The sequence below is a fragment of the Neovison vison genome, chromosome 8, assembly GCF_020171115.1.
Source record: "Neovison vison isolate M4711 chromosome 8, ASM_NN_V1, whole genome shotgun sequence".
NCBI lineage: Eukaryota > Metazoa > Chordata > Mammalia > Carnivora > Mustelidae > Neogale > Neogale vison.
Window position 1 is genome coordinate 83,916,765 of NC_058098.1, and position 27,758 is coordinate 83,944,522.

General features: G+C 40.3%; 1 protein-coding gene across 3 annotated transcripts; it reads right to left on the reverse strand.

Annotated features, from left to right (window-relative positions):
* Positions 1 to 807: 807 nt before the first annotated feature.
* FAM161A (FAM161 centrosomal protein A) lies at positions 808 to 27,499 on the reverse strand. Of its 3 annotated transcripts, XM_044264044.1 has the most exons (7): positions 27,266 to 27,498; positions 14,820 to 15,058; positions 11,319 to 12,512; positions 10,809 to 10,976; positions 8,952 to 9,051; positions 1,835 to 1,989; positions 808 to 1,390 (listed from the first exon to the last, which is right to left on the reverse strand). In XM_044264044.1, the coding sequence occupies exons 1-7, from the start codon at positions 27,455 to 27,457 to the stop codon at positions 1,252 to 1,254; spliced, it is 2,187 nt and encodes a 728-aa protein (XP_044119979.1). In that variant the 5' UTR covers positions 27,458 to 27,498; the 3' UTR covers positions 808 to 1,251. The 3 variants fall into 3 exon arrangements, with proteins under 3 accessions (XP_044119979.1, XP_044119981.1, XP_044119982.1); XM_044264046.1 differs by lacking the exon at positions 10,809 to 10,976 and having other exon boundaries at positions 27,266 to 27,497; XM_044264047.1 differs by lacking the exons at positions 808 to 1,390; positions 8,952 to 9,051 and having other exon boundaries at positions 1,845 to 1,989; positions 27,266 to 27,499.
* Between the last annotated feature and the right edge of the window lie 259 nt (positions 27,500 to 27,758).

Genomic DNA, 27,758 nt, shown 5'->3' on the forward strand with positions numbered 1-27,758 from the left:
TTAGAAAATAAAATGTCTTATCCTATCACATCTTTATGTCTGGTTTGAATTTTTTAAAAACAAAAGTTTGCTTAAAGAGGAAAAATGGTAGATCCATACAAATTACCATCATGCACAGAAAGACAAAATATATCCACAATAATGTACAAAAATTTGAGCACAACCGGGTCTACTATTAAAGAGTTAAATCTGAATTACTTTGGAGATTTGCCTTGGACAAATTATTATGCACAATTTCATCATATATACAAGTGTTGATATTTACCTCCAATTAAGATTTTAACACAGATTTTTATAATTACCTCTGTCATAATACACAAGGTTAGAAAAAATACCTGGTATAAAAACTTTTCTAACAATTTACATATCAAAATAATTTGGAATAAAACTAGGGATAAAAAGAAAAAGTCATGATGGTGTGGATAATTTAACAGCAAACAGTACAGTAATGAACGCAAATTTGTAAGGACCTATTTTTTTCTATATTTTATTACTTTTTTTCCCCTAAGATTTTATTTATTTATTTAACAGACAGAGATCACAAGGAGGCAGAGAGGTAGGCAGAGAGAGAGGGCGAAGCAGGCTCCCTGCTGAGCAGAGAGCCCAATGCGGGGCTTGATCCAAGCACCCTGGGATCATGACCTGAGCCGAAGGCAGAGGCTTTAACCCACTGAGCCACCCAGGTACCCCTATATTTTATTACTTTTTTAAAAAATGGCTCAGATAAGAAACTTTAAATACCCAGTAAAACAAGTGTGAGGATTCATTTTGTGAGATGTATCACAGAGGAAAAGAATGGGCAAATAGTATAATTTGAAGATTTATTGATTCAGACTTTCCAGAAAAATTTTTTTGAATCACCAAAAGCCAATATTTCTGCTCTCAATGCCACGCCATTTGTTTCCACACCAAATACAGAAGTAACACATACTTTTCTAACCAATCAGTTTGTGACAACTATGATTCTCAAATGCTTTTTTAAAGAATACAAGTAAGATCAAAGTTGCGAACCATCAGGAGTGATTAAAAAACCTGACTAGGCAAAGCCTTACCCTAACTGAACCGACAACTGTTTAGCTGGACTTGGCCTTTTCAGGTTACAGATGACTTTGCTCAAGAGCCCTGTACCTATTGGAGGGCTCTCATGGATGTTCTTCACACCACAAGCATAGATGGTTAGGCCCAGGGCTGCCATCGACAGTGCAGGCATAGATGGGAGAGCCGCAGGTACTGTGTTACTCTGTAACTGTGTTACTCTGTAACAGATTTTTCTTCTCCGCTCTCTTCATCAGCTTCCTCTTTTTCCTTGTAAGAATCCTGGCTGTTCGTATCCATAAAATGATTTTCCTCCCCACTCTCTCTTCCTTCTCTTTTTTCTTCTTCCTCAAAGCTGGAGGAAGAAATTTATCAATCTTTCAAAGGAAAAATGATTTGGTTTAAAGATCAACAAACCCTTTGCAACGTCAATGTCATCATGCAGTCTTCCTTCCTCAAGTGTATGAGCTCCAATTTATCAAGAAAACTCTATAAAAGTGCCAATTGGGAACTTATCTATTTCCAACCTTGAGTGACTCTTTAAACTTCATTTGAAACCATCTTATTATTTTCATCATTCATGTCAGTCAGAAAGTTAAATTACTCTCCTTTAAAAACAAGTACTTCATCACCATGTCATTTTGAATGTGCCAAGTGTTAAAATATCAATGTTTTACAAACAGTTCACATGTATTTTGTTAGGTTAAAAGATCTTCTAAAAATATAGGACAGAATTTTATGCTTTCTGGCAGGTAAGAATTTTTTTAAAGGTTAAACCATTTCATCTTATATATGTTACCTTTCTTTATCTTCAGTGAAACTCTTCTTCTCTTGATTGCTGAAGTACTCAATTATTTTTCCACTTTGGCCTTTCTTTGAAACAAACTCATCAGACAGTCCTAGTGCTTTTAGGGTGTTAGAATAATGCTTTTCTGCTGCCATCCTTGCATTTTTCTATAGGAAAGACAAACCTTTTTAGAGGAGAACAGAAGACTAAATTTCCATTAAAAAATGTAGGGGTTAAAAGCTCCAGTGAGGGGCGCCTGGGTGGCTCAGTGGGTTAAAGCCTCTGCCTTCGGCTCAGGCCATGGTCCCAGGGTTCTGGGATCAAGCCCCGAATCGTGCTCTCTGCTCAGTGGGGAGCCTGCTTCCTCCTCTCTCTCTGCCTGCCTCTCTGTCTACTTGTGAACTCTGAGTGTCAAGTGAATAGATGAAATCTTAAAAAAAAAAAAAAAAAAAAAAAAAAAAAAGCTCCAGTGAAAATTAAACCCAATAATCACAGGTGGCTGACAGTACACAGACCTTCTGACCAGCAATCCCACTCCCAGGCCTATTCCCAGAGAAGCTCCCACATATGTGCTCCAGAAGACCTGTACCAAAATACATAGGAAACTACTGTTTGGAACAGCCCCAAACATCTCTCAACAAAAGGATGGATAAGTCGTGGTCTATTCATATAACACAGTAAAATAAAGCAATGACAATGAATGAACTCTAGTTGTACAGGACCATATGGACAGATCTCATGAACATACTACTAAGGAAAAGAAGCAAAACACAAGAGAATATGTATAGTATGTATGATTCATTTATATAAAGTTCCCAAATGGGCGAAACTAAACTATACTGTGTGGGAAAAGATACACAGGATGGTAAAACTGCAAAACACAAGCAACAATAATAGCAAAAACAAGGAAGTGTTAATCTCAAAAATTAGAATGGTGGTTACCTCTGGGAGAGTAGGAGAGGGTTTTGATCTGGGATGGGCACAAAGGGTTTCTGGGGTGCTGGCAATGTTCTGTTTATTAACCTAGGTAGTAGCCACATGAGTTTTGGTCTATAGTTATTCTTTGCACTCTACCTGTTTTATATACTTTTTTGAAAAAATACAACTTTATGACTATTGAAGACTATCTGGAAACATCAGGAAGAAAATAAGTTTGTGATGGTTGTCAGAGGGTTCTTTTAGTTTATGTACCTACTGTAATTTTTATTCTTTACATGCTATATCTCTAATCCCTCAAAGATGATAAATTCATCACTGTTGTTATCTTTAATCAGGAGGAATCAAGGGATACAGCAAAAAGAACAAGAACTTAGCACTGGCTTCAAATCTCCAGAATGTTGTTTCCTGGCTTTGGCACCTGTGAAATTGTGATGAGCCTCTCACACCTGAAGCAAGACAGGAAGGAGTTAGCACAGTACCTGAGACCACGGGCTTCCCATAGTCTCGGGAGGACTGGGTTCACACTAGTATCTCAGCTTTGGTCACCTTTTACCTCCTATGAGTATAGGGCCAAGAATTGCCATCTTCTCCTCCAACTGAAGGAAGGTAACTAGGAATGGGCCAGATCCAGTGCCCCAATGGCACCCCATATTGGAAAGGGTGTGGGAGGGCACCCAGTCTCACCCCCAAATTTAACAAATAAGGAAACTGAAACACTCCCTCCACTCCCACGAAGGTTAAGCAGTTTGCTTAAGGTCACAAGGATAGTGAGTGGTAGAACCAAGTCTCTTGACCATTTCCTGGGACTTTTCCATGGCACCATCCTGCTTTCTCTAAGTAGTAGTGCTCATCCCGGAGAGTGAAGGTAACTGAAACCTGACTTCAGCAAAGCAGGTGTCAGATATTTATTTGGCTAACCTAGGGACTCCAGTGTCATGAGGGGCCATGGCATCCAGTGTTCCACAGGAGAAACCAAAATAACAGATTGATTACAATGGATAAACTGTCACTGGTGATTTCCTGATGCTCTGGAAAACTAAAAACACACTCAACCTGTTGCTAAAATGCACCCACTATGAATAACAGCGATTTTCAGAAAATGCAGCCAGGGGGGCACCTGGGTGGCTCAGTCAGTCAGTTAAGCTCAGGTCATGATCGCAGGGTCCTGGGATCAAGTGGGACATCAGGCTCCCTGCTCAGAGGGGAATCTGCTTCTCCCTCTTCCTCTCTCCCTTCCCTCCCCTGCTCTTGTTCTCTCTCGCTCTCAAATAAATAAAATCTTTTTTAAAAAAGATTTTATTTATTTATTTGACAGACAGAGATCACAAGAAGGCAGAGAGGCAGGCAGCGGGGGCAGGGGGTTCGTGGGGGATGCAGGCTCTGCACTGAGCAGAGAGCCCTCTATGAGGCTCCATCCCAGGACCCTGAGATCATGACCTGAGCTGAAGGCAGAGGCTTAACCCACTAAACCACCCAGGCGCCCCTAAATAAATAAAATCTTTAAAAAAATGCATCCAGAGGCTATGAACACCAATATACAAGCTTTGAGAAACTGAAAGTCATGGCAAAGTAAGAAAATAAGAACTGCTCCAAAGACAGTAAAGCAGAATAAAAACTCAGACCTAACTCTTAAATGCATTAAGAACAGTATATTCTGATATACGTAAATTAAATATAAAAGAGATTAAAATGATACCCAAGTCAGTGCTCATAAGTCTTCATTTGAACCTGGTTTAGAATTTAGAATTTACTCAATTATTAAACCCTGTGATTTCCAAGAAATAGGACAACATGGCTTGTTCTGTCCCAGATCATAGCCTTACTCTGAGAAAGAACAACTCAACAGCAGCAAGATCACAATTAACACTAATAAATGGATAATGCACAAAGTTGTGAGTGAATGTATCAAATAACAGCTGTTAATTAGCAGCAATAGTCACAGCAAAACAGACTGCAAGAAAAAGCTGCACTAATTTGTGTTAACAAAACCAAAGCAATGGTGAGTCACTGCCAGTCACTCTATATACAGAATTAATTACTTTTACATATTTTCTATCAAGGCGAATAGTATATAATTACTCTTAATTGAAATAAACATTTCCTCCTTGCATTTCACCATGCAAAGAATTGCACAGACTATGAGATAAAAGGAACAATTAAAATAACTGTATGTTTATTTGATTTTACTATCAAAGATTACGAAAAAAAATTAGTGTTGCTTCTTCAGGAAACCAAAATAACATGCAATGATGAAAGTTTGTCTACAATCAGTGACCTCATTTGAAGGGGAAAAATAATTTTCAAAACCGTAAGTTTCATTTGTAGTAACTCTTTTACTTATTTAATTACTGAATACCTCTTGGGGCACCTGGGTGGCTCAGTGGGTTAAGCCTCAGCCTTCAGCTCCAGTCCTGATCTCAGGGTCCTGGGATTGAGCCCCAATACAGGCTCTCTGCTCAGCGGGGAGCCTGCTTCCACCCCCCCCCAAACCTCTTTGCCTGACTCTCTGCCTATTTGTGATCTCTCTCTGTCAAATAAATAAATTAATTAAATTAAATAAAAAATCTTTAATTACGGGATACTTCTTTTGTAGTTGGGGGGTATATATGGAGAGAGAAGTATTTTTGGACAAAGGGACCAGTATATGTGAGGGCCAGAAGTGGCAGAAGTAGAATGGGCTGTGATACTGATCTATGTTTTCAACATTTAAAATTTCTCTATGGGTTTAATTTCACACACGCTACATATTCAGCCTCACTTTCTCTGGTGCTTAGAAGCGGCAGGATTCATAGCATGGCACAACTGCTCACTCCTGCTGAGACTCATCACTAAGAGGGGGGTGCTCTCATCCCCTCTCCCCCACACCCCCCCAACCCCCACTCCACTCCCCACCACTAATCCCAGAAAAAAAGCAAGAGGTCACAGTTTGGCTAACTTGATCCTGACAGTTCAGTTTTGGTTCAAAAAATGTTTACTAACATCTCCTCTGTGCCAGACGTTATCCTGGGTGCTAGGTGCTGGGAATACAAAGATTTGAACACAACTTTTAAAAGGAACTAGTTAGAAGGGAAGAGAGATCCTGAAATAGGTAATTCCCACATAGAGTGGCAGGAGTGAAGACAGAAGTATGCAAAGGGTAATGAGAAACACAGGAAAAGGCACCCAATCCGACCTGGGAAACAATGCAAGAAGTGATTTTATATGAAGACTTGAAAGATCAGGAGGAAAAACAGGAAGAGGCTCTAAGAGTGTTCAGAAACAGCATGAATAAAAATTTCAAGTTTGAAACTAGTGGTTTGGTATGGTCTGAAAGTAAAGGGTGTCCATAGTGAGGGGGCAGGGGCAGTGCTGTGGCTGATGAATTTGGTTTAGAATTTAGAATCTACCCAATTAAAGGTTAACAGGGATCAGAGTGTAGAGGGGTCTACTCACTACGCTGAGACTCGTGGAGGTATCTTCTGGGAGAAGGCAGGACAAATTAGTGTTAACTGTTTGGAAGCAGAAGGACTTGGGTCCAATTCTAGTTCCATTACTGACTACCTATAAATCTTAGTTACTTACCTCCTTTGAACTTCAGTTTTTTCCTCTGTAATACACAGATACCCACTTTGTAGTACTGTTTGAAGAAGTCAGTGACAAGACCTCTTGATCCCATTTATTGAAAATGAGAATGAGTACAATCAATGAAAATGCACGATTGTCACCATTACCAAAGGTTATTTACAACCTACCCAGGGTTAACATTTTGGCAAGGGAACGGGAATGGTAAAGTGAAAATATAATGGGTGGCTTTGCAAAGAGCAAGGCTGGAAAACCAGTCAAATTATTACAATAACTGAGAGAGGAGATTATAGAGGCTTCACATGGCACTTCACCTTCAGGAATGGAGAAAGGCATATCCAAAAATTATTTAGGAAGAAAACTTGTCAGGTCTCTCAGTGGCAATTGAAAGAGGGAGGGAAAGTGGTTCCCAGCCACCAAAATTGTGGCCCAACAAAAACAGGAAATCAAAGAGGAAGATCTAGTTTGAGGCAAGATAAATGTAGATGTCTGTGGGAAATCTGTGTAGATATAACCACCAGACAGACAGAAAGTAATAATAACCTGCAGCTGGGAGCTGGAAAGAACTACTTTGAGCTTAAAGTCAATCACTTTCCACTAGGTAATACAGAATTTTTCTGTAATTTTCCCTCTAAAGTTGAAACTGAGATATTAAAAAAAAAACCCACCCTTAAAATGAAAAGTGTTACATAAAATTATGTCCAAATCTGTATGTAAACGGTTCCCAAAACTTTGAGAGACTGAATATGTAAATTCACCTGAATATGTCCTTGGTGCATTGAGAAGGATGGTCCTGCAATGTTGGCAGGAAGCTCCAAATGCAACAGCTTGAAAATCACAACACAGCACCTGTAACCTCCAGTGATCCTGTCTATTGTTAAGCTATGTCACCCATAAGAACACCTACCTTCTGAGTACAAAGGAAAAGATGATGTGAAATGGACAGATATCTCTTAGAGGAAGATTATAAAACCAACTATACATTTAGTAAAATCAGGACTCACTGTCCATAGGACCAAATTATTTTCCCAATGAAAAGGAAGTCCTTTCAGTAATCGTACATAAGAATGAAAATTATAGGCTCACTTGAAAAAAAACGATCAGCAAAATGAAAAGGCAACCTACTAAATGGAGAAAATATCTGCAAATGATATATCTGAAAAGTGGGTTAATATCCAAAATATATAAAAAAGTCATAAAAAATAGCAAAAAATGAAATAATCCAATTTAAAATGGGCAAAGGATCTGAACAGACATTTTTCCAAAGAAGATACTCAAATGGCCAACAGGTACCTAAAAAGGCCAAAAGGTGCTCAATGTCACTAATCGTCAGGGAAATGCAAATCAAAATCACAATGAGGTATCACCTCACAACTGTTAGAATGGCTAGTATCAAAAAGATAAGAGATAACAAATGCTATGCTCCTGAGGATGTGGAGAAAATGGAGCCCTTGTGCACTGTTGGTAGGAATGTAAAATAGAATGGACACTATGGGAGGTTCCTCAAACAGTTAAAACCATAAATATGATACAATCCAGTGATATCCAACTTCTGGGTATTTAACTGAAGGAAACAAAATCACTACGTTGAAGAGATATCTGCACCCCACATTCATGAAAGCATTAATTACAATAGCCAAGACAGGGAAACAACATAAGTATCCATCAAAAGATGAATGGGTAAAGAAAATGTGGTGTACATGCAAGGAATACTATTTGGCCATTAAAAAGGAAGTCCTGCCATATGCAATGATATGGATAGACTTTGAGGACTTTATGCTAAGTGAAATAAGTCAGACAGAGGAAGACAAGGGCTACAGGTTTCACTTACATGTGGAATCTAAAAACAAAAACAAACTCCTAGAAAAACAGATCAGATTTGTGGTTACCAGGGGAATTGGATGAAGGCAGTCAAAGGTATAAGCCTCTAATTATAAGATAAATAAGTACTGGGAAGGTAATGTACAACATGATGACTGTAGTTAATACCACTGTATGGCATATCTGAAAGCTGCTAAGAGAGTAAATCCCAAAAGTTCAGATTTTAGTAAATCCTAAAAGTTCGGTATTATATGAGGTGTGGGTTTTTAACTAAACTTATGGCAGTAATCATTTTGCCATATATGTATGTCAAGTCACATGCTATACATCTTAACTGTACACGGTGCTCTAGGTCAGTTATATCTCAATGAAACTGAAAAAGAAAAACTGGCAGAAAGAAATCTGATTCCATTAGCATTTTGTTTCATTTTTTAACTCTTCAAGGACTTCCAAATCATATAGTGAAGACTCACCTTAATATATGGCTAAGTTGGTACTAAAAAAAAAAGAAAAGTTGGTACTAAAAAAAAAGAAAAGCCATGAAAAACAGGTTGTGAAACTATTATTTTGACTATGACTGCATCAGCAGCACATTTTGTATCAAGCTGACATGCATCCTCGACTAGCTTTGATGTTCAGATTTAAGTACAAACTTACTTGACTGATTTGATGAACCTGTCACAGAAACAATAATATGTCTCAATAAATTATGTAACATGTAAGAAAAATGGACTGTAAGTTAGGAGCTAGAGATGTTTAAAAAAATAAAAAAGGTTGACTGAAGCTCTTAAATTCCAACAAACACAACCTGAGCAACTCTTTCAAATAGTAGCGGCCTGTGTTTTAATTTTTCTTCTCTTTCTTCTAGTTCTCGTTGGTATTCTCTCATCCTTTCCTTTTCACTCTTTCTAAAATCAAATAAAAGGAATGGAATTTTAAAAGAAATAACAGCTTACAGATAGAACACTTAGCTTAGATGACAAATCAGAAATTAAATTACAAGCATGGCTTATAGTTTACTACAATTCCTTTCCTAGACTGGTAAATTTTTATGGAATGCAGAATAAAAACACTAGGTTGTGAGAGCACACATTTTACATCCTGGGAACAGTCTGGATACTCTGAAATTTTTCTGAAATTTTCAAAATATAATGTATTAAATTGTCTTGAAGAAATGAATAAATGTCCTCTTAACTCAATTTTAAGTGCAGAAAATCAAGAAAATTTAGTCTAAAGATCTATAGGTTGGTGGCAAAGTTAATTAAATTTGAGCAGGTCAGGGGAAAATAGAGAATAAGGGAAAAGGACATGGACAGGAAAAGGAACCAAAATACATAAATTCACATTAAATGTACTTACTATTTGCACAAGATCCTATAGTGAATAAAATACACTTTTTCCTTTATGTAAAACATACTAACTCTAAGATAATAAGATTTCATGGATTAGAGAAGATAATTATACTGTAGAATTATAATTATGCTTAATTATATACAAAATTGGTATTATGAAAAATCCAGTTTACTTTCTTAGGGTGAAGAGTATATTTCTAAAAAATTTTTGCTCAAGTTCATCAAATTTCTCCCTCTATCATAAATTACACTGATATACATTATAAGGAATATAAACACAATATATATTATAAAGGAATATAATTATTATTATAAACAATATGTACTTAAAAAGGAATAACTCATAATTAAAAGCAGATATAGATTTGGGTGCTTATAAATCAGATTAAAAATAAATCATATTACTTACCCAGCTTTGGGGGGAGATATTTTCCTACTTAAACATGAACATTTTTACAGAAAAATGTTCCTCTGGAACACTGGTTTTCAAACTTTGTACAGCAGAATTCCAGTGCTCTGTGAAGGGGTTCTGCAAATATGTTTATTTATTTATATTTGTTTATATTAGAACTACAATGAAATGCAACACACATGCTGAACACATACACGTGTTAACTGACACATCACATAACTGATGTTAATTGACATCAACGTGTTTTTGTGATATCAGATTTCATGCAGACCTTAGAACAAAGTTCTCTTACAGATCAATTTATTGAAGAATATTCTGAGATTACACGGCAAACTATTAAAAAAGAGCTCTCTCTGACATTGGGCTCCCTGATCAGTGGGAAGTCTGCTTCTCCCACTCTCACTTCCCCTGCTTGTCTCTCTTTCTCTCTGTCAAATAAATAAATAAAACCTTAAAAAAAAAAAAAGAAAAACTAAAAAAAAAAAGATTTTTTCTCAATATTGTACTGGGCTATCAAAAATAGTATAAAGAAGGGGCCCCTGGCTGGCTCAATTGGTGGAGCATAGAACTCTTAGTCTCAGGTCGGGTCATAATGAGGCCCCACAAAAAAAAATAGTATAAAGTAAAAGAAAAGATTAGATACTGACATACGATTACAACTATTAACTATGGCCATGATATAAAATGTTTCAGTTCATCAACATGGCATTATAGTCCTCACCATGAGGTGAGGTGAGTGAGTGAGTGTGAATGTGTATGTGTCTGTGCATTGAGTGTAACTGACAGCAACTCGAATCCAGAAACTAAAATACTAATTAATCTGTTCATATATTGTATCCACTGATTAAGAAAGAAAGTTTGAAAACCAGTGATCTGGAGGTTCAGGATTCTTTTATGATACCTGAGAGATTTGACTCTGGATTTAGACATTTGAGCTAAACTTTGATGTGAGTCATAAGCCTTAGCCCGGATTGTCAGGAGTTTCTGCAATTCTTTCATTCTTTGCTTCTGTTTAGTTAGGATCCGATTTCTCTCTTCTTCCAACATTTTCTTTTCCTCAAGTGATCTCCTGAGGGCAACAAACTAAGGCTTAATTCACTTTAAGCCAATGAGAAAGTGATTTAGCAAAGATTTAACATGGGAGAATTTAAACACTGAAAAAAGGTTATGACTTGTGCAACTGGAAAGCAAAAGGCTGACTATCTTTTCTATCCCTGGAGACTCACAGAATGGAAAAGATACTCATTTCTTAGAAGGACACTCTCTGGCAAAATGCTCTGCCTGATATAGTAAAATATATTACCAAATCTATTTCTTCTTATTTTCCAAATGACCAACACAAAAATCAATAGAGCTACAAACACTATTTTAGCAGCCGTGAGTCGGCTGGCACTACATCCTAGTCATTTACCTCGTGGCTTGCTCTCTTCCTCTGGAAGACGCTGTGGGCACTGGAGGGTTGCAGTTACAAGGCACAGGCTTTGCACTTGCACTTCTTACTGTCAGTCTGTGCCTTGGAGAGAGATTAGGCCGTGTTTCTTTTAAATGTTCTTCATCTGATGCAATGTCTGCCAGAATTTTCTCTCTTTTAGTGGATGAGCTAGAGGCCGCATGAAGACCAGATGGTTTACGGCCAATGGTTAGGAGTTCTGAACACTTCCGTTCTGAGAGGTGTTTCCGGTATCTCTCAGGAAGGTATTCAAAATTGGCAGTTTGGCATCTCAACTCGTGTTTACGCTTCAACTTTTCAACCTGTTCAGGACACTTGAGCTTCCTCGGAGCACAGCTTCTGAGATCTGACCTACAAGGCAGAGGAGATGAATACTGCAAAAGCTCTTGGGCCCTCAGCTGCGTCACAATCTCTCTATAGAGCTCTTCTTCTTTTAATTTTTCCTTGGAGGTTGAGCTAAACTTTGAGCTTATGGTTGAGCCATAAGTAGATCGAGGTATAGGTCTGGCCTTAAATTGATTTGTTTTCTTTTTAGACTTGCATAAGTCTCTCAGCTGCTTTTCCCGGATTGCTTGCTTCTGTTCCTCCCTTGCAATAAACTTAAATGGTTTTTGTGAAGCCAAAAGAGCTTCTTTGGTTTTTTCCTTCAAACGCCTCCTGCGTTCTTCATTTTGCTTGACTATGTCATGATAAAGGGGGAGAAAGACGAATGCAGGAACTGGATTGGCTCGGAATTTTTTCTTACACTCTGATTCTTCTTCTTGTTCTCTGAGCACTTGGTGTGCCATTTCAATATCTGATTTAGATTTCATGTTCTCTTCTTTTTTCCTCTGTTCCCTAATCATCATTTGAAAAGGCTCAGGTACTGTAATCCTTGGCACCCATTCTCTTGGTTTCTTCTTTGTTTTTTCAACTGCCGGGAAATCAGCGTCTTTATACCGAATATAATCTTCAACAGAAAAATTTGTCCACATGTTGTTAATGAGTTCTTTAGCATAGCTCATCACCCTCTTTTTTTCAGGATACTCTTTTTCTGAGTTCGGCAACTCATCTTCAGAGGAAGACATAATCAAGGAGGACGACTGCCCTAAATCAGGCTCTGAAAATGATGTCATTAACGAGATTGTGTGATAGGAGTTCTTTTCTGAATCAGACCTATATGAGAAGAATAATAAAGTTACACTCTCAGTTGCATGTGACCAGATATAAAAATTAAGAACTAAAAGATCAAGGTATACTCAGAATATAGGTGCTGGATAGATAGGCCTTATAATTATCACTTTTATTTAGAATAGAGCTAAGAGATGCCTATAAATTATCTAATTCAATTCTTTCATTTTATAGGGAAACCTGAGGCAGCAGAGGCTCCTTGTGGCTAACCTCTATTAAATTCTCTACATGTTTTCCAGAGTCACCATCTTAAAACATACATCAGGTCACTCCCCTTCTTGAAACTTTTCTATGATGTGCCACTGTAACAAAGTCTAGATTATAAAGTCCTTCAAGACTAACCCCTCTCTGGGGCACCTTGGTGGCTCAGTTGGTTAAATGTCTATCTTTGGCTCAGGTCAGGATCCTATGGTCCTGAGATCAAGCCCTGTGTCAGGCTCCCTGCTCAATGGGGAGTCTGCTTCTCCTTCTCCCTCTGCCATTCCCCCACTTATGGACTCCCTCTCTCAAATAAATATATAAAATCTTAAAAAAAAAAATATGGGGTACCTGGGTGGCTCAGATGGTTAAGCATCTGCCTTTAGCTCAGGTCAGGATCCAGCGTCCTGAGATCAAGCCCTGCATCAGGCTCCCTGCTTGGTGGGGAGTCTGTTTCTCCCTCTCCCTCTGCTCCTCCCCCACTTGTGCTTTCTCTCTCCCTCTCTCTCAGATAAATAAATAAATAAAGTCTTAAAAAAAGAAAAGCCTAGTCCCCTTTTACCTTTCCTGTTTCACCTCTTCCTCTCTCTACCTTCAGTTACCAATCTTGAGTCATATCCAACCATATGAAGTTCCTTGTACACACCATGAAGTCTCATACTGCCATGCCACTAGTGGCACACATGGTTTCTGTGGCCTAGAAGCCCACTCCTTACTTCCTGCATCTGCTACAGCAACTCCTCCTTTAATACAGAACTTGGATATGACAGTTCCATAGAAAATTCCTGCTTGTATCCCTCTACCAACACCATGACATGATCAGTTGCTTCTTCTGTCTCCATAACCCTGTCATATCAGGTTGTATCACAATTTTTGGTTCTCAGTTAGTTTTTGAGCTCCTTAAGGGCAACTTGATTTTCGACTCCTCAGTGTCCAACAACTTCTGGCACACAGGAGATGCATAATTAGCATTGACCAACTGGATGAGTTAAGAGACCTGCCTCAAGTTCCGAAAACAAGAGAGTTCATAGGAGAAATGGGTCCAGAAATTACAGACTATTTTGAAAACCTGAATCAGATTTATGTTTTAGTCCTGAACTGTTTGTGTGTAGGAGTGTGCATGTGTGTGTGTGTGTGTAATTTATTTTTTTATTTAATTATTTTTTCAAGTAACAGAAGCAGGAAAGTTTATCAAAATTTAAAGTACAGGGTGCCTGGGTGGCTCAATGGATTAAGTCTCTGCCTTTGGCTCAGGTCATGATCTCAGGGTCCTGGGATTGAGCCCCTCATCGGGCTCTCTGCTCAGGCAGAGCCTGCTTCCCCCTCTCCCTCTGTCCCTCTACCTGCCTCTCTACTTGTGATCTTTCTCTCTCTGTCAAATAAATAAAATCTTAAAAAAAAAAAAAATGAAAAGTACACTCTTGAGATATAAGAGTGGGAGCACTCAAGAGAAAGAGCTGTTTCTATACTTTATATGTTTAATGACTTGTGTTTTTTGTGCTGTTTTCTTATAAGCAGGCTCCATGCCTAGGCATGGAGTTCCAACATGGGGCTTGAACTCACAACCCTGAGATCAAGACCTGAGCTGAAATCAAGAGTAGGATGCTTAACCTACTGAGCCACCCAAGTGCTGCTGAGCTCATGTTAATCCACATACTATGAAGGACTTTTAAAATTAAATTTTAATATTTATCATTTAAAAATGGCCCAGACTAGGGGCGCCTGGCTGGCTCAGCTGGTAGAGCATGCAACTCTTGATGTCGGGTTGTAAGTTTAAGTCCCACATTAGGTGTAGAGAATACTTAAAAATCTTTTAAAAAATAACAATAAATAAAAATTAAAATGGCCAAGACTAAATATTTTGATACATATCTATAGTTCTTTGAGTGGCAGGTCAGCAAGAAAAGACTAAATGACTCTCAAAACAAGAAGCCATTGGTGGATAAGCCATTACACGTTTTGAATACAGTCCAACCTCTGTATATCATTAAAAGAACAAAGAGAGAGTTGAGAGAAAATATTCTGAATAATTTGGTTCTGCACTTTTAAGTATTACATTTTACAGCCCACAAATAACGTTATGTACAAACTTACCTGGAAGAGACACTAGAAGCTTCTTCCCTGATGATCACTGGCTGAACTTCTTTTAAATTTAATTTATTCTGGTACATCTTCTCTAACTTTGCCATAGTTTCCAAGTGGGCAGCTTTCAGCTCTTCTAGCTTCCTAAAATACTCTTCATTCGAGAGGTATATATCAGAAAAGTCCACAAAGTCCTCCTTGCTTATATGTGTTTGTTCGTCCACCTCAGAAATGTTGGTGTTAAAATCAGCCTGGTAGGAAGTAAAAAACCTGTTATATGGTGTTTAGAACTGAAAGATGAATTAAACTGATACGGATTTCCAATGTTGCTTCTTAAAGTGTACACTTAATTAGGTTATACGTTACTTACAGGCTACATACACATAATGGATTATAAGTTACTTGTGGACTATCCCCTAATGATATTTTATTAAGAATGAGAGATGGGACAGCTGGGTAGTTCAGTCAGTTGAGTGTCTGACTCTTGATTTTCAGTTCCAGTCATGATTTTGGGGTTGTGGGATCGGCCCTGAGTCCGGCTCCCTGCTCAGCAGAGAGTCTGCTAGAGACTCTCTCTCTCTCCGCCCCTCCCCGCTTTCTCTATAGTAAGCGAATAAATATTAAAAAAAAAAAAAAAGGGGGCGCCTAGGTGGCTCAGTGGGTTAAGCCGCTGCCTTCGGCTCAGGTCATGATCTCAGGGTCCTGGGATCGAGTCCCGCATCGGGCTCTCTGCTCAGCGGGGAGCCTGCTTCCCTCTCTCTCTGCCTGCCTCTCCATCTACTTGTGATTTCTCTCTGTCAAATAAATAAATAAAATCTTAAAAAAAAAAAAAAAAGAATGAGAGAGAGAGAGACAGACAGACAGATACCAAACTGCCAGAAAATAAATGCTATTTAATTCATTTTATAAAGGATGGTTAAAGTGCGCCTGGGTGGCTCAGTGGGTTAAGCCACTGCCTTCGGCTCAGGTCATGATCTCAGGGTCCTGGGATCGAGTCCCGCATCGGGCTCTCTACTCAGCAGGGAGCCTGCTTCTCTCTCTCTCTGCCTGCCTCTCCATCTACATGTGATTTCTCTCTGTCAAAAAAAAAAAAAAAGGATGGTTAAATTCCCAGTTGATACACCATAATAGTATAGACCCAAGCCACGCTTTATAAAGAACCTCCTTCTGAGTTGTAAGTTTTAACTGAGGTGAAGAAAAACAGTTCTTCCTGCTGCAAACTGGCCAAACACAGCCCAATACCCACTCCTAGCTGGGGTCCTGAAGTGTGGGCCCCAAAGGTGTGCGTGCCATTGGAGAAAAGACATGGAAAGAGAGAAGTTAGGGAAATGAGAGAATGGGGACAGGGGAATAGGGGGAACAAATTTCTCACTGGGTCGAGAAGGCCTCCTTGATGCCTCAGGAGGGAATAGGAGGGTATGGGAGAGGGTAGGAGGGACCATCAGAAAAGCCACTTCTGTGGCAACAAGAGCCAATAGCTCCCATGGGTGACAGAAACTTTGAGGGTGACAAGAGAACAAGAGTAGTACAGTACAGAGACTGCACACAGTATAGGTATGTTACAGACAGGCCATGCCTAAAAGGGTCTGACTATCTTCCTCCCTCACTCCTTCCACATACCTTTCAAAGTTCTTTTTTTTTTTTTTTTAAATTTAAGATTTTATTTATTCATTAGAGAGAGAGTGAGAAAGAACAGAGGGGGAGGCAGAGGCAGAAGGAGAAGCAGACTCCCTGGTAAGCTGGGAGCCTGACGTGGGGCTCAATCCCAGGATCTGGAGATCACAACCTAAGCCAAAGGCAGACACTTAACCATGTGAGCCACCCATATGCCCTCCTTTCAAAGTTCTTTAACTGAAACAACTAAGGAGGTAAAATCCAATTTTCTCCATAAATAAAAAAATCTTAATAGTTTCTCAGTTGAGAAACAGTTTAAATTATATATGATGGGGTGCATAAAAGGCACCTAATTTAACCTAAATTTAACCTAAAGCCTGAAATAGACTCAAAATGAGAAAAGCTTATTTGACATAAAAATTATAAATATATAACAATATGCTAACACTCTAGAAAATAAAATTGAGAAGCTTCTCTTAATAGGAAAACTCAGAATATCATCTGTATACAAATACTTACATGTGTGGTGTTTTTAACAGACTAAAAAGAGTATACAAAAGGCAAGTGTTGTACCACTTGGGGTAACTTAAAGAAAGCAAATGAAGGAAAACAAGTTTTCCTCAAAAGAACTCATATGCAGAAATTTATTACCAACAAATTTGTGACTCAGAGAATTGCTTTATAGATGTCCTACAACTCAAATAAAACATTTTTCTGATTCTTCTGTTGTTTCTGTATGTGTTCCTCACTATTACTTTCTTAGTTGTGGGGATAAAAACTTTGTTAACTTCCTCATCCATTAAATATTTAGAGACACCCAGCATTCAGCTGGCTACTGAAAGATACAAATCAGATTAAAAACTCTACTTTCCAGAAGCTTCCAGCTAGTTTAGCAGAGGACATGTAAATAAATCAATAGTAGACTTTGAATAAGACAGAACTCCTCACTCCTGACCACAAGCTGCTCCCGGCTGAACAGGGAGACAGATGAGTGACCATGTGTCATGATATAAGACACCATGAGAACTCAGAAAGAATGGCTAATTTTAACCAGGGAGAAAGAGGAGGCAGAATTTAGAGAGATGAGCCAGACTGGAGACATAAGGATGGGTGAGGAGTGTGCCCAATCAAGGAAGTGGTGAAAAACAAAGAAATCTGAGGCACAGTGCTAGAATACTCATCATGTTACCTCATGACAATGCAACTAGTACATAGTGCGATCTCAAGGAAACTGAGGCTCAGAAGAGTTAGGTGACCTCTCTGTAGTCACACAGCTTATAAGTAGCAGAGCTGGTATTCAATCCCAAATCTGTTAGGCTCCAAAGCTTACCAGACTCCCCTCAAGGGTAGGAGGGTTTTTTTTAGCCTCAAGCAGAACAGGCATTATGTGCTCAGAGAGAGGTAGTCTGAGTGGCAGTGGGGAACAGGTATATGGAACTCAAAAGAGGGTGGGAAACAAGGTGAAAAAGGTAAGTCAAGAGCCCTAACCAAGAGCTCAGGCCATAGCCAATAGGAACATTGAAGGATGTGAGCAGAGGAATGATATGGTAATGCTCAGAAGGAATCTTCTCATAGCAAGCAGGAGAGAGGGAAGAAAGGTAAGTTTGGCAGTAGTTAATGGGCTACTGCAAAGGTCTGAGTTAGATATCCTATGGGCAAAATGAAGGGAGCAGTGCCAGGAACAAAAGAAAGGAGGCTGCCTTGGGAGACTAAGGAGGCTGAAGTTTCAACTTGATAATGGCCTGGGTTGTGGGCAAGAGAGTAAAAAGATTTCTGTTTAGAGTGCTGTCTGTCTAGGTAGGTGGTGCTGTCATGCATCAATATAGGGAATACAGCGGAAAAGTGTATAAAGCGGAAAGGAAACTAATCTCTTAGGACACACTGAGTTTGAAGGGATAGTAGGGGCAGCTAGATGTCCAGGAAATGGGGAGGGGAGGGGAAGAATGTATGTGGAGAGCTAGTAATAAGGCTGGGCTGGAGAGGGAGATATGGCAGGTACCAGTGCACACAGAAGTGACAGGTACAGCTTTGGATGTGGATAAGGTTGACTAGGGAGAATGGAGTAATGAGAGACAAAAACCTGAGGATGGAAACGCTTGCAAATACCAACATTTAAATAAGCAGGGAGCGGAGGACTGATATGAAGGAAAAAGTGGTCCTGAGGGATACAAAGACCAAGTAATAAGGATATTCAAACAAAAAGAGCTTTAGTTTGATTTGAGTTTGGAAGATAAAGGAAGGCTTCCTGGAGGAGGTGATATTTGAGATGAGTCAAAAAATGGAAGAATCTGGGGGTTCAGAGAGAACGAAGGGGGCAAAAGGAAAAGGGTACTCCAGATAAACTTCCAGATGAAGCTGAATGACATTAGTAAAAGCAGCAGGGGTGGACAATATGGTGGGGAGGAAGGTGCACAAAGTTGCAGGATAAGAGGAGAGTAAAATGCATAAAGCAATCTGGGGATGAAGTGGTTCCCATTTCTCATCTAACTTCTGGCTCCCAACCACTCACTGGTTAACTGGTTTTACCTTCCTTATAATCTTATAACCCTTCAATAAGAAACACCCATATGGAAGATAAGTAACTTTTCAGTTTGGAGTGCTGTCATGGCTTGGGAGAAAGATTACAGGCATGGTGTTAGAATTTTCATTTAAGCCTAGGTTCTGCACTTTTTAGCCATGTGACATGGGCACTTACCTTGTGAACATTAATTTTATGATACATAAAGTAGGTAGGTGTGCCAGGTGTTAAACTATTGTCTCTTGGCTCCAATGCCACCCTTCTAGCCCCTGTTATGTGATGCTGGGGATGGGATTCTGCAGTGTTTCTGCTTTGCCAGCTGTTCCCCGCTGGACTCTGCTAAAAGTAACACTAGAGGGAAACTGCATGGCTGGAGAGGAAGGGACTTTTATACCTTCCTGTTACTTCTCTCTCTGTTTGAGCCTCCCCAGCAACAGGTCTTCCCTTGGGCAGCAATAGTAGTTCATTTTAGTAGCAGTAGTTGATTCCAGTTTGCAGTTTTTTCAATGCTCACAAAAATCAGGAAAATCACCTCAGGACCTTTGCACTTGCTGTTCCCTTTCCCTATGATGCTCTTCCTCCAGATATTTGCATGGCCCACTTGTTCAGTCCTTCAGATCTTAATGAAATGTCATCTCAACAAGGTCTTCACTAACTACCCTATTTGAAATTACAACCTCTCCCCCACTCATTGTCAGCTTCCCTTTTCTGCTTAATTTTTTTCATAAATACTCACCACCAACTGACATTCCACATGACATTGTATATTGTGTGCCTGTCCCTACCAAAAAGGAAGCATCACAAAGACAAGGACTTGTCTGCTTTGTTTATGGCTGTGTTCCCAGTGCCTAGAAAGTTCTTGGCCAGTGGCAGATACTCAGGAAATATTTGTTGGATGAATGAATGTAAGCTAAAAAAAATATTAAGTTTCCACATGCAGAAGAAGAAAAGTATTCCCTCCCAGAGGACTGAATCTTTTGAAGAAATACTGGCTGCCCTAAATAGCTATATTCTACTCAATATTCAGGAAAGTGCTTATTTTCCAAAAACTACAATGAAAACCAAGAGGATATTCCAAAGAACTGTTTTTGGCAAAAGCATCCGTACACTCTTCGTTCATTCTTCTACAACATCCCTTAAAAGGAGGCCTTATAACAGTCATTTTCACAAAAAGGATAAAATGTATTTGGGCCTGAAAAACTGTTTGAAAAATTATAGAAGGATGAGTAGCTTCTGATGAGAGGCACAGGTCTCACAAACTTTACTTAGGTGCTGACTTTTGCATAGTATCCATTCCATTTCAGCTTAATACTTCTCTAATTTTTCAGATAAACTGACCTCACAGTGTTTTTTTTATCTTAAACAGGTGAATGGTTAATAAGCAACTTCCAATGCTAATTTCTTTTTTAAAAGATTTTATTTATCTATTTGACAGGCAGCGATCACAATTAGGCAGAGAAGCAGGCAGAGAGAGAGGAGGAAGCAGGCAGAGAAGCAGGCAGAGAGAGAGGAGGAAGCAGGCTCCCCGCTGAGCAGAGAGCCCTATGTGGGGTTCGATCCCAGGACCCTGGGATCATGACCTGAGCCGAAGGCAGAGGCTTTAACCCACTGAGCCATCCAGGCACCCCTCCAATTCTAATTTCATCTTTTATTATCTCCACACAGAAAAAAATATTCAGTAAATCCAAATAACATAGGCTGAGGACATTATTTTCCAAAAACCTAAAATAGTACCCTTTCCCTTTAATTAATTCTTCAGCTTTCTACGGAATGTTGTGCATGTAGCCACCGGATTAGATGATAATCTTCCCTAGATTGGCTTGACCCATTTAGATAATCACTCCTTCTAGCACATGTTGTTTCATCAGTAACAAGCACTCATAATTATTTGTGTTCTAGCCTATGTAGTATCATCCACAGTTCTGGAATTTTTATTTAAAAACTTCTTTGTGGGGCGCGGGGGTGACTCAGTTGGTTAAGTGTCTGCCTTCAGCTCAGGTCATGATCCCGCGGTCCTCGGATTGAGACCCACTTCTACCTCCTTGCTCAACAGGGAGCCTGCTTCTCCCTGTCCCTCTGCCTGTTGTTCCCCCTGCTTCTGTGCTTGCTTACTCTCTCTGTCAAATAAATAAAAAAAATCTTAAAAAACAAAAAAAACTTCTTTGCATTGAAAAGATTTCTAAGGAATAAGGTAGATTTATATATACCAACATGGATAAAACCCCAATAAATGTGACAGAAAACACCAGTTGCAGAAAAATATGTATATATAAAATGTGACCGGGATGCCTGGGTAGCTTGAGTCGGTTGAGACACTGCCTTTGGCTCAGGTCGTGATCCCAGGGTCCTGGGATTGAGTCCTGCATCAGGTTCCTTGCTTGCCGAGGAGCCTGCTTCTCTCTGCCTCTGCCTGCTCTCTCTCTCTCTCTCTGACAAATAAATAAATAAATAAATAAATAAAATCTTTATAAACAAACAAACAAATAAATAAAATGTGACCATACATTAAAATACTATATGTACACAGGAAACTGAAAAATACCCAGAAGACTATATATTGGCAAAAGAGTGGCTACCAATGTAGGAGAGGCAGATTTTCTTTTTTGGGGGAGAAGTGGTAAAAGGGCCTGTGGCTTATTTGTAGCATTTGAAATTTTTTAAGATTTTATTTTTAAGTAATTTTAAGTAATCTCTATACTCCAAATGGGCTCAAACTCACAATCCTGAGATCAAGAGTCACATGCTCTACTGATTGAGCCAGCCAGGCACCCTTTCAACATTTGATATTTAAAAGGAAAATATGTTCATATATTATTTCCACAATTAAAATATAACTTAAAAAAAAAGTGGTGGCTGGGAGCTCAGATGGTTAAGCATTTGACTCTTGGTCTCAGCTCAGGTCTTGATCTCAGGGTCATGAGTTCAAGCCCATTTTGAGTGTGGAGCCCACTTAAAATTAAATAAATTAAATTTTAAAATAAAATAAAATAAAAAGAATATTTTGTGAATATTGATACTAAATTAAAAACTGAACAATTTCTGGGGTGCCTTGGTGGCTCAGTCGATGGTGTGTCTGACTGCTGATTTTGGCTCAGGTCCTGATTCAGGGTTGTGAGATCGGAGACAGCGTCAGACTTCCAACTCAGTACAAAGCTGGCTTCAGAGTTTTTCTCTCCCTCTGCCCCTCTCTCCATTTTCTCTCACTTTCAAATAAATATATAAATTTAAAAAAAGAGGGGGGAAACTGCTATCCCCAAAACTGAACAATTTCTTCCTTTTTTTTTTTTTTTTAAGATTTTTTAATTTGAGAGAACAAGCACAAGCTGGCAGAGGGGCAGAGGGAAAGGGAGAAAAAGACTCCCCACTGAGCAGGAAACTCAAACCCGGGCTTGATCCCAGGATCCTGGGATCATGACCTGAGCTGAAGGCAGATGCTTAACTAACCAAACCACTCAGGTGCCCCCAAACCGAACAATTTCTAATGGATACTTGGTCTGCCTAGCACTTCCCCCATTCCTTTTGGAAGGTGGCTCTTTCTTCTGCTCTTCTACCTGCTCCCACACCAACCCCCAATTACCCATGAGAACTCTTTCATTTCTTTAAGAAAACAGAAACCATCAGAGGGAAGTTCACTCATATTCCCATCTACAAAACTGCCTACTTTTGCACCCTTTCTCTCCATCTCTCCTGTTTCAGAGATGAAATATTCCTTTTCTTAACAGCATTTAACTCTCTTCTTCATCACTAAAACCAATAATGGGAAACTTACACCCCTTCTACCACTGTAGCTGGTCCTTAATCTCTTCTGTTCCCTTTTTCTTTACTTTTCTTTTTTTTTTTCCTTTTAAGATTTATTTGAAAGAGAGAGAGTGTGAGTGTGGGGGGTGGGGAGCGGGGAGCAGGGGGAGAAGAGAATCTCAAGCAGATTCCCTGCTGAATGCAGAGCTGGATGGGTGTGTGTGCGTGTGTGTGTCTGTGTGTGTAGGGCAGCTTGGTCTCACAACGCTGAGATCACGACCTGACCTGAGCCAAAACCAAGCCTGACACTCTACTGACTGAGCCACTCAGGCACCTTTTTTTTTTAAAGATTTTTTTTTTACTTATTTGACAGAGAGAGACACAGCAAGAGAGGGAACACAAGCAGCAGGAGGGGGAGAGGGAGAAGCAGGCTTCCTGCTGAGCAAGAAGCCCGAAGTGGGGCTCGATCCCAGGACCCTGGGATCATGACCTAAGCCAAAGGCAGACAATGACTGAGTCCCCCAGGCAACCCCTTTTTAAAAATACATGTATTTTTAAGTAGGTTCCACACCCAACATTGTGCCTGAACTCAGGACCCTGAGATAAAGAGTCCCATGCTCCGCCTAGGAGCCAGCCAGATACCCCTTCAAGGCTAGGTTCTTCATAGTTCTATGGTAGACCCTTTCTCTTCTTTCTCTAAATTCTGTCCCTAAATGACTTCATTCATTCCCATTGTCTTAAAAAGGCTGGAAACTCCCAGACAGAAGTCTATGGTCCAGACCCCACAGGACTATGGTTTCATAGGCCCAACTGCTTTCTACATATTCCTACTTGGTAGTTTCACAGGCATCTCAAATTTATCATGTTCAAAACTGAAATCCTGGGGGCACCTAGGTGCCTCAGTGGATTAAGTCTCTGCCTTCAGCTCAGGTCATGATCTCAGGGTCCTGGGATCGAGCCCTGCATCAGGTTCCCTGATCAGCGAGGAGCCTGTTTCCCCCTCTCTCTCTGCCTGCCTCTCTGTCTTCTTGTGATCTCTGTCAAATAAATAAATAAAATCTTAAAAAAACAAAACAAAACAAAACAAAACTGAAATCCTGGGGTACCTGGGTGACACAGTCTGTTGAGTGTCTGACTCTTGTTTTGGCCCAAGTACTGATCTCAGGATTGTGTGCTCAGGGTCATGAGATCAAGCCCTACTTCGGCTTCGTGCTCAGCACAGAGTCTGGTTGAGGTTCTCTCTCCCTCTTCCTCTGCCCCTGCTGCTCATGCTCTCTTTCTCTCTAAAATAAATAAATCTTTAAAAGAAAAAAAACAAAACAAAACAAAACAGGGGTGCCTGGGTGGCTCAGTGGGTTAAGCTGCTGCCTTCGGCTCAGGTCGTGATCTCAGGGTCCTGGGATCGAGCCCCGCATCAGCCTCTTTGCTCAGCAGGGAGCCTGCTTCTCTCTCTCTCTCTCTGCCCACTTGTGATCTTTCTCTGTCAGATAATTAAATAAAATCTTAAAAAAACAAACAAAAAAACCTCAGACCCCAAATCCTACCCAGCTTGTAAACCTATTCCTCCCCTAGTTATACCCAATTCAGTAAATGGCATTACTTTTCATAGAGCTGGTCAAACCAGAAGCCTGGGAGTGAATATTCTTCATTTCTTCTTCCTTGGCCTTCGTATCCAATCTAGCAGTAAATCTTATCCATTCTAAAGAAATCTCTCCACTTCTTGCCACCTCTCTCAGACTAGGACCAAGCTACCACCACTGGCCCCTGAGTCACGGCAACAGCCTCCTAACCAATTTCCTTACTTCTGCTTTGTCAAAGCCTCCAATCATTCTCCAGAGAGCCATCAATCGTCTTTTAAAAATGTAAACAGAAACATGTCTGATCTCTGAAAAGTCTTCAAGGACCTCCTGCTGTACCTGTACCAAAAATAAACATAAACTCTTTATCTTGGTTCAAAAGGCCCTGAATGTTCAGTTCCAGCTCACCTCTCCAACCTCATCTTCTTCCCTTCTTCCTCTCTTTTCAGACCCTCAGTCACACAAAACTCTTTCTATTCCTACCTTAGGGCCTCTGCATATGCCGTTCCCTCTGCTTGGAATGCTTTTTCTACCCCTAGTCTTCAAATGGTTGCTCTTTCTCATCTACCAGACATCGTCTTCAAATTTAATTCATTTAAGTAGATTCCTAGCTATTTTTTTTAATCACAGAAGTCTGTTCATTTCTTTCCCAGCATTTCTCATCTTATAACCATCTATTATATATCTAATATATCCAATATGTTGGATATATTATATATATGCTTATATATAATTATATATAATACATATTGGATATATTAGATATATACCTAATATATTATATTATAGTCACTATTCATTTTGTATTATTTAATTTCCCCACCAGACTGGAAGCTTTGTGACGATGTCCTCTATGCCTGCTTCACTCACAACTGAATGAAGTAATCAGCTCTTGAAAACTGCTGGTATTTGCTGGAAAAGGTCACTTCATTAGGAAAGTCAGTGAAACTTTAACAGTGAATTAAAGAATACTGGTTTACCCATGTCTTCATCAACCACATAACAAGGCCTATGAAGTGCTATCTTCAACTGGGGCTAGATTCAAGAACATGCCTCAGAACCCAATATGGGCTCAGAGTGCTGCAAAGTGTGTGTGGGGGAGAGGGGAAGGAGGGTGGCTTTGGCAAAGCAAAGGACTGAAAGGAACCTACTGTGATAATTGGTTCTCTAATAAGTCTTTTTCAAAAAATTAGGCTCCATGACCAGCATGGAGCCCGGCATGGAGCCCAGCGTGGAGCCAGAACAGGGCCTGAACTCACAACCCCGAGATCAAGGCCTGAGCGGAAATCAGGAGTCAGACACTTAACCAACTGAGCCACTCAGGCACCCCTTCTAATCAGTCTTGTGTAGCGCACATAGTATCTGAGCTTCCTACTTTGAAGAACACAAGCTTGGCCCCTGAACCCGTTCCTGCCTTTTCAGGGCTTCTTCCTCCAACCGGTACCCACTATTGGGTCTATGCACAGCTCATCCAGGTTTGCTTTTGGATCCTTCAAGTGTGGTAGTCTTAGAACAGTGTCAAACCCATAAGACTTAGCTCCCTTTTCTGTTTGCTTGGTAGGATCCTGTCCCTTTAAAATTAGCTTATTAGATAAACTAATCCCTCCTAAGGTACTAAATTTCTAATACAAATTTGCAGTTTCGCAGGGCACTCTGGAAGTATGCCTGCCACTACAGAAATGACGCACTCCTCTAGCACAGCAAAGCCAGATTTAATCTTTGGGTGAGCTGTTCAAATCACTGGCAGTTATTATTGTTATGAATTTATATAAACTGCTCTTTAGATATGACACAAATCTACTCATTTGGTTCTCCTAATATCCCTGTGAGACAAGAGAGACATTTATTACAGTTCTTTCACGTTTAAGGAAACTGAGATTGAAGAAAGTTACATCTTAGTAGCACCTAGCAAATGGCAGAGAATGGATCCTACCCAGGATTCCCAATCCTCTTCCTCCATTCAAATTTTTTTCCTCTATCACTTTGCCTCCTTTGTTGGGTACTGAGATTTGTGCTGTGGGAAGCTTTATCATGAATGAAACTGTTCTCAGGACTCTCACCCTGGTTCATGTTCAGGGTCTCAATCTGCCTTACTCTGGAGGACCCCAGGGAGTTTGTCTCTTGGTGAAGTTGTGACCATAAAAGGGTTGCTACAGACTTTCTCATTAACAGTTTTAGTGTAAACAGGTTAGAATTCCAAAATATCCAGTGATTTTATTAGCCATAGGCCATAATGGTTTTGTATCTGAGAAGCTTTGGACAAATGGTATTAAGAATCTTAACTGGGGGTGAGGAGATTTATACCTGCATACTGCTAGTTAAAATTTAATGTTCCCATCTTTTAAATGAATAGAGTAGATGGCAGACTCAGCCCTCTACTTGATGGGCAGGTGTTCGCGACATATTTGACACTGAAAATTGATCAGTGAAAAGGCTTTCTCATCCTGAAGAGTCGTTCAGGAAACTGGAACCTCAGTAATTTGCTTCTCTGGATGCCTAACTTTAATCTGTGTATCTAACTGCCCACTGAACTCTTAAATGATTTTACACCACGCCTCATGACAATGTATAAAAATGCACTAATAACCAAGACTTTAAAGTGACAATACAACACACCCGACAGCACATCTGATTCACCTGAGTTTTATGGGTTATCCACTATGGGGTACATCAGTTTTTCCCAAGTTGAAAAGAAAAAAGCAACAGCTACTTCCAACAGATGCTGAAGAAAAGGAGTAAACTTCTGTACCTTATACTCTCCAGAAATGCTCTCCAAGAAATTTTTACAATCTCTTTGTTGAAAATTAAAAAGATTTTCCAACGCTTCCGTTTTGAGTTATCTTCCATGGGGGCAGAGAGAAACCTGGTGGGCCAGGTTTACTGGGTAGGGCGGAGATGAACAGGACAGCCCATTTCCCAGCCTGTCGCTCAGCCCAGCGGGGACGCAGACCAGCCCTCAGCCCGCGCCCTGCAGACACCCAGCCCCAGCCTCCGTCCTGCCCCTGCATTACCCCCGCCAGCGCCGGCAGCACCGCCTTCTCCTCTTCGTCGCCTTCTTCCTCCTCTAAGGCCGCCGCCGCCGTCTCCAGGGCCTCCGAAGGGTCTTCGCGTTCATTCTGGGCGACCTGCGCTCCGACGCTGGGATTTTCCGGAGTTTGGAGACTGGGGGTCTCCAGCTTCGCCGCTCGGTGCAAGGCGGCCATCACCGCGCCGCGGAGGCCTGAGCGCTCGCGCCGGCCCGGGGCAGGGGAGCTGGCGCCGACTCAGGACTGCCAGCGGCTCCTGGATTGGGGCGGGCGGTTACTAGGGGCGCAGTAACTAGGGACGCTACAGGGGCCGTGAGGGGCCAAAAGTCACTCAAACTCCCTTCGGCTGCGGGAAACCCGAGATGGGCGCTTCCTGAACCGTGGGAGTGAGTCCTGAATCTTCGCTGGTTTAGAGGATTGGCGGGCAGAACAGCACATCTCCTCGCCAGCTTCGCGCCTCACCGCCTAAACGCACACT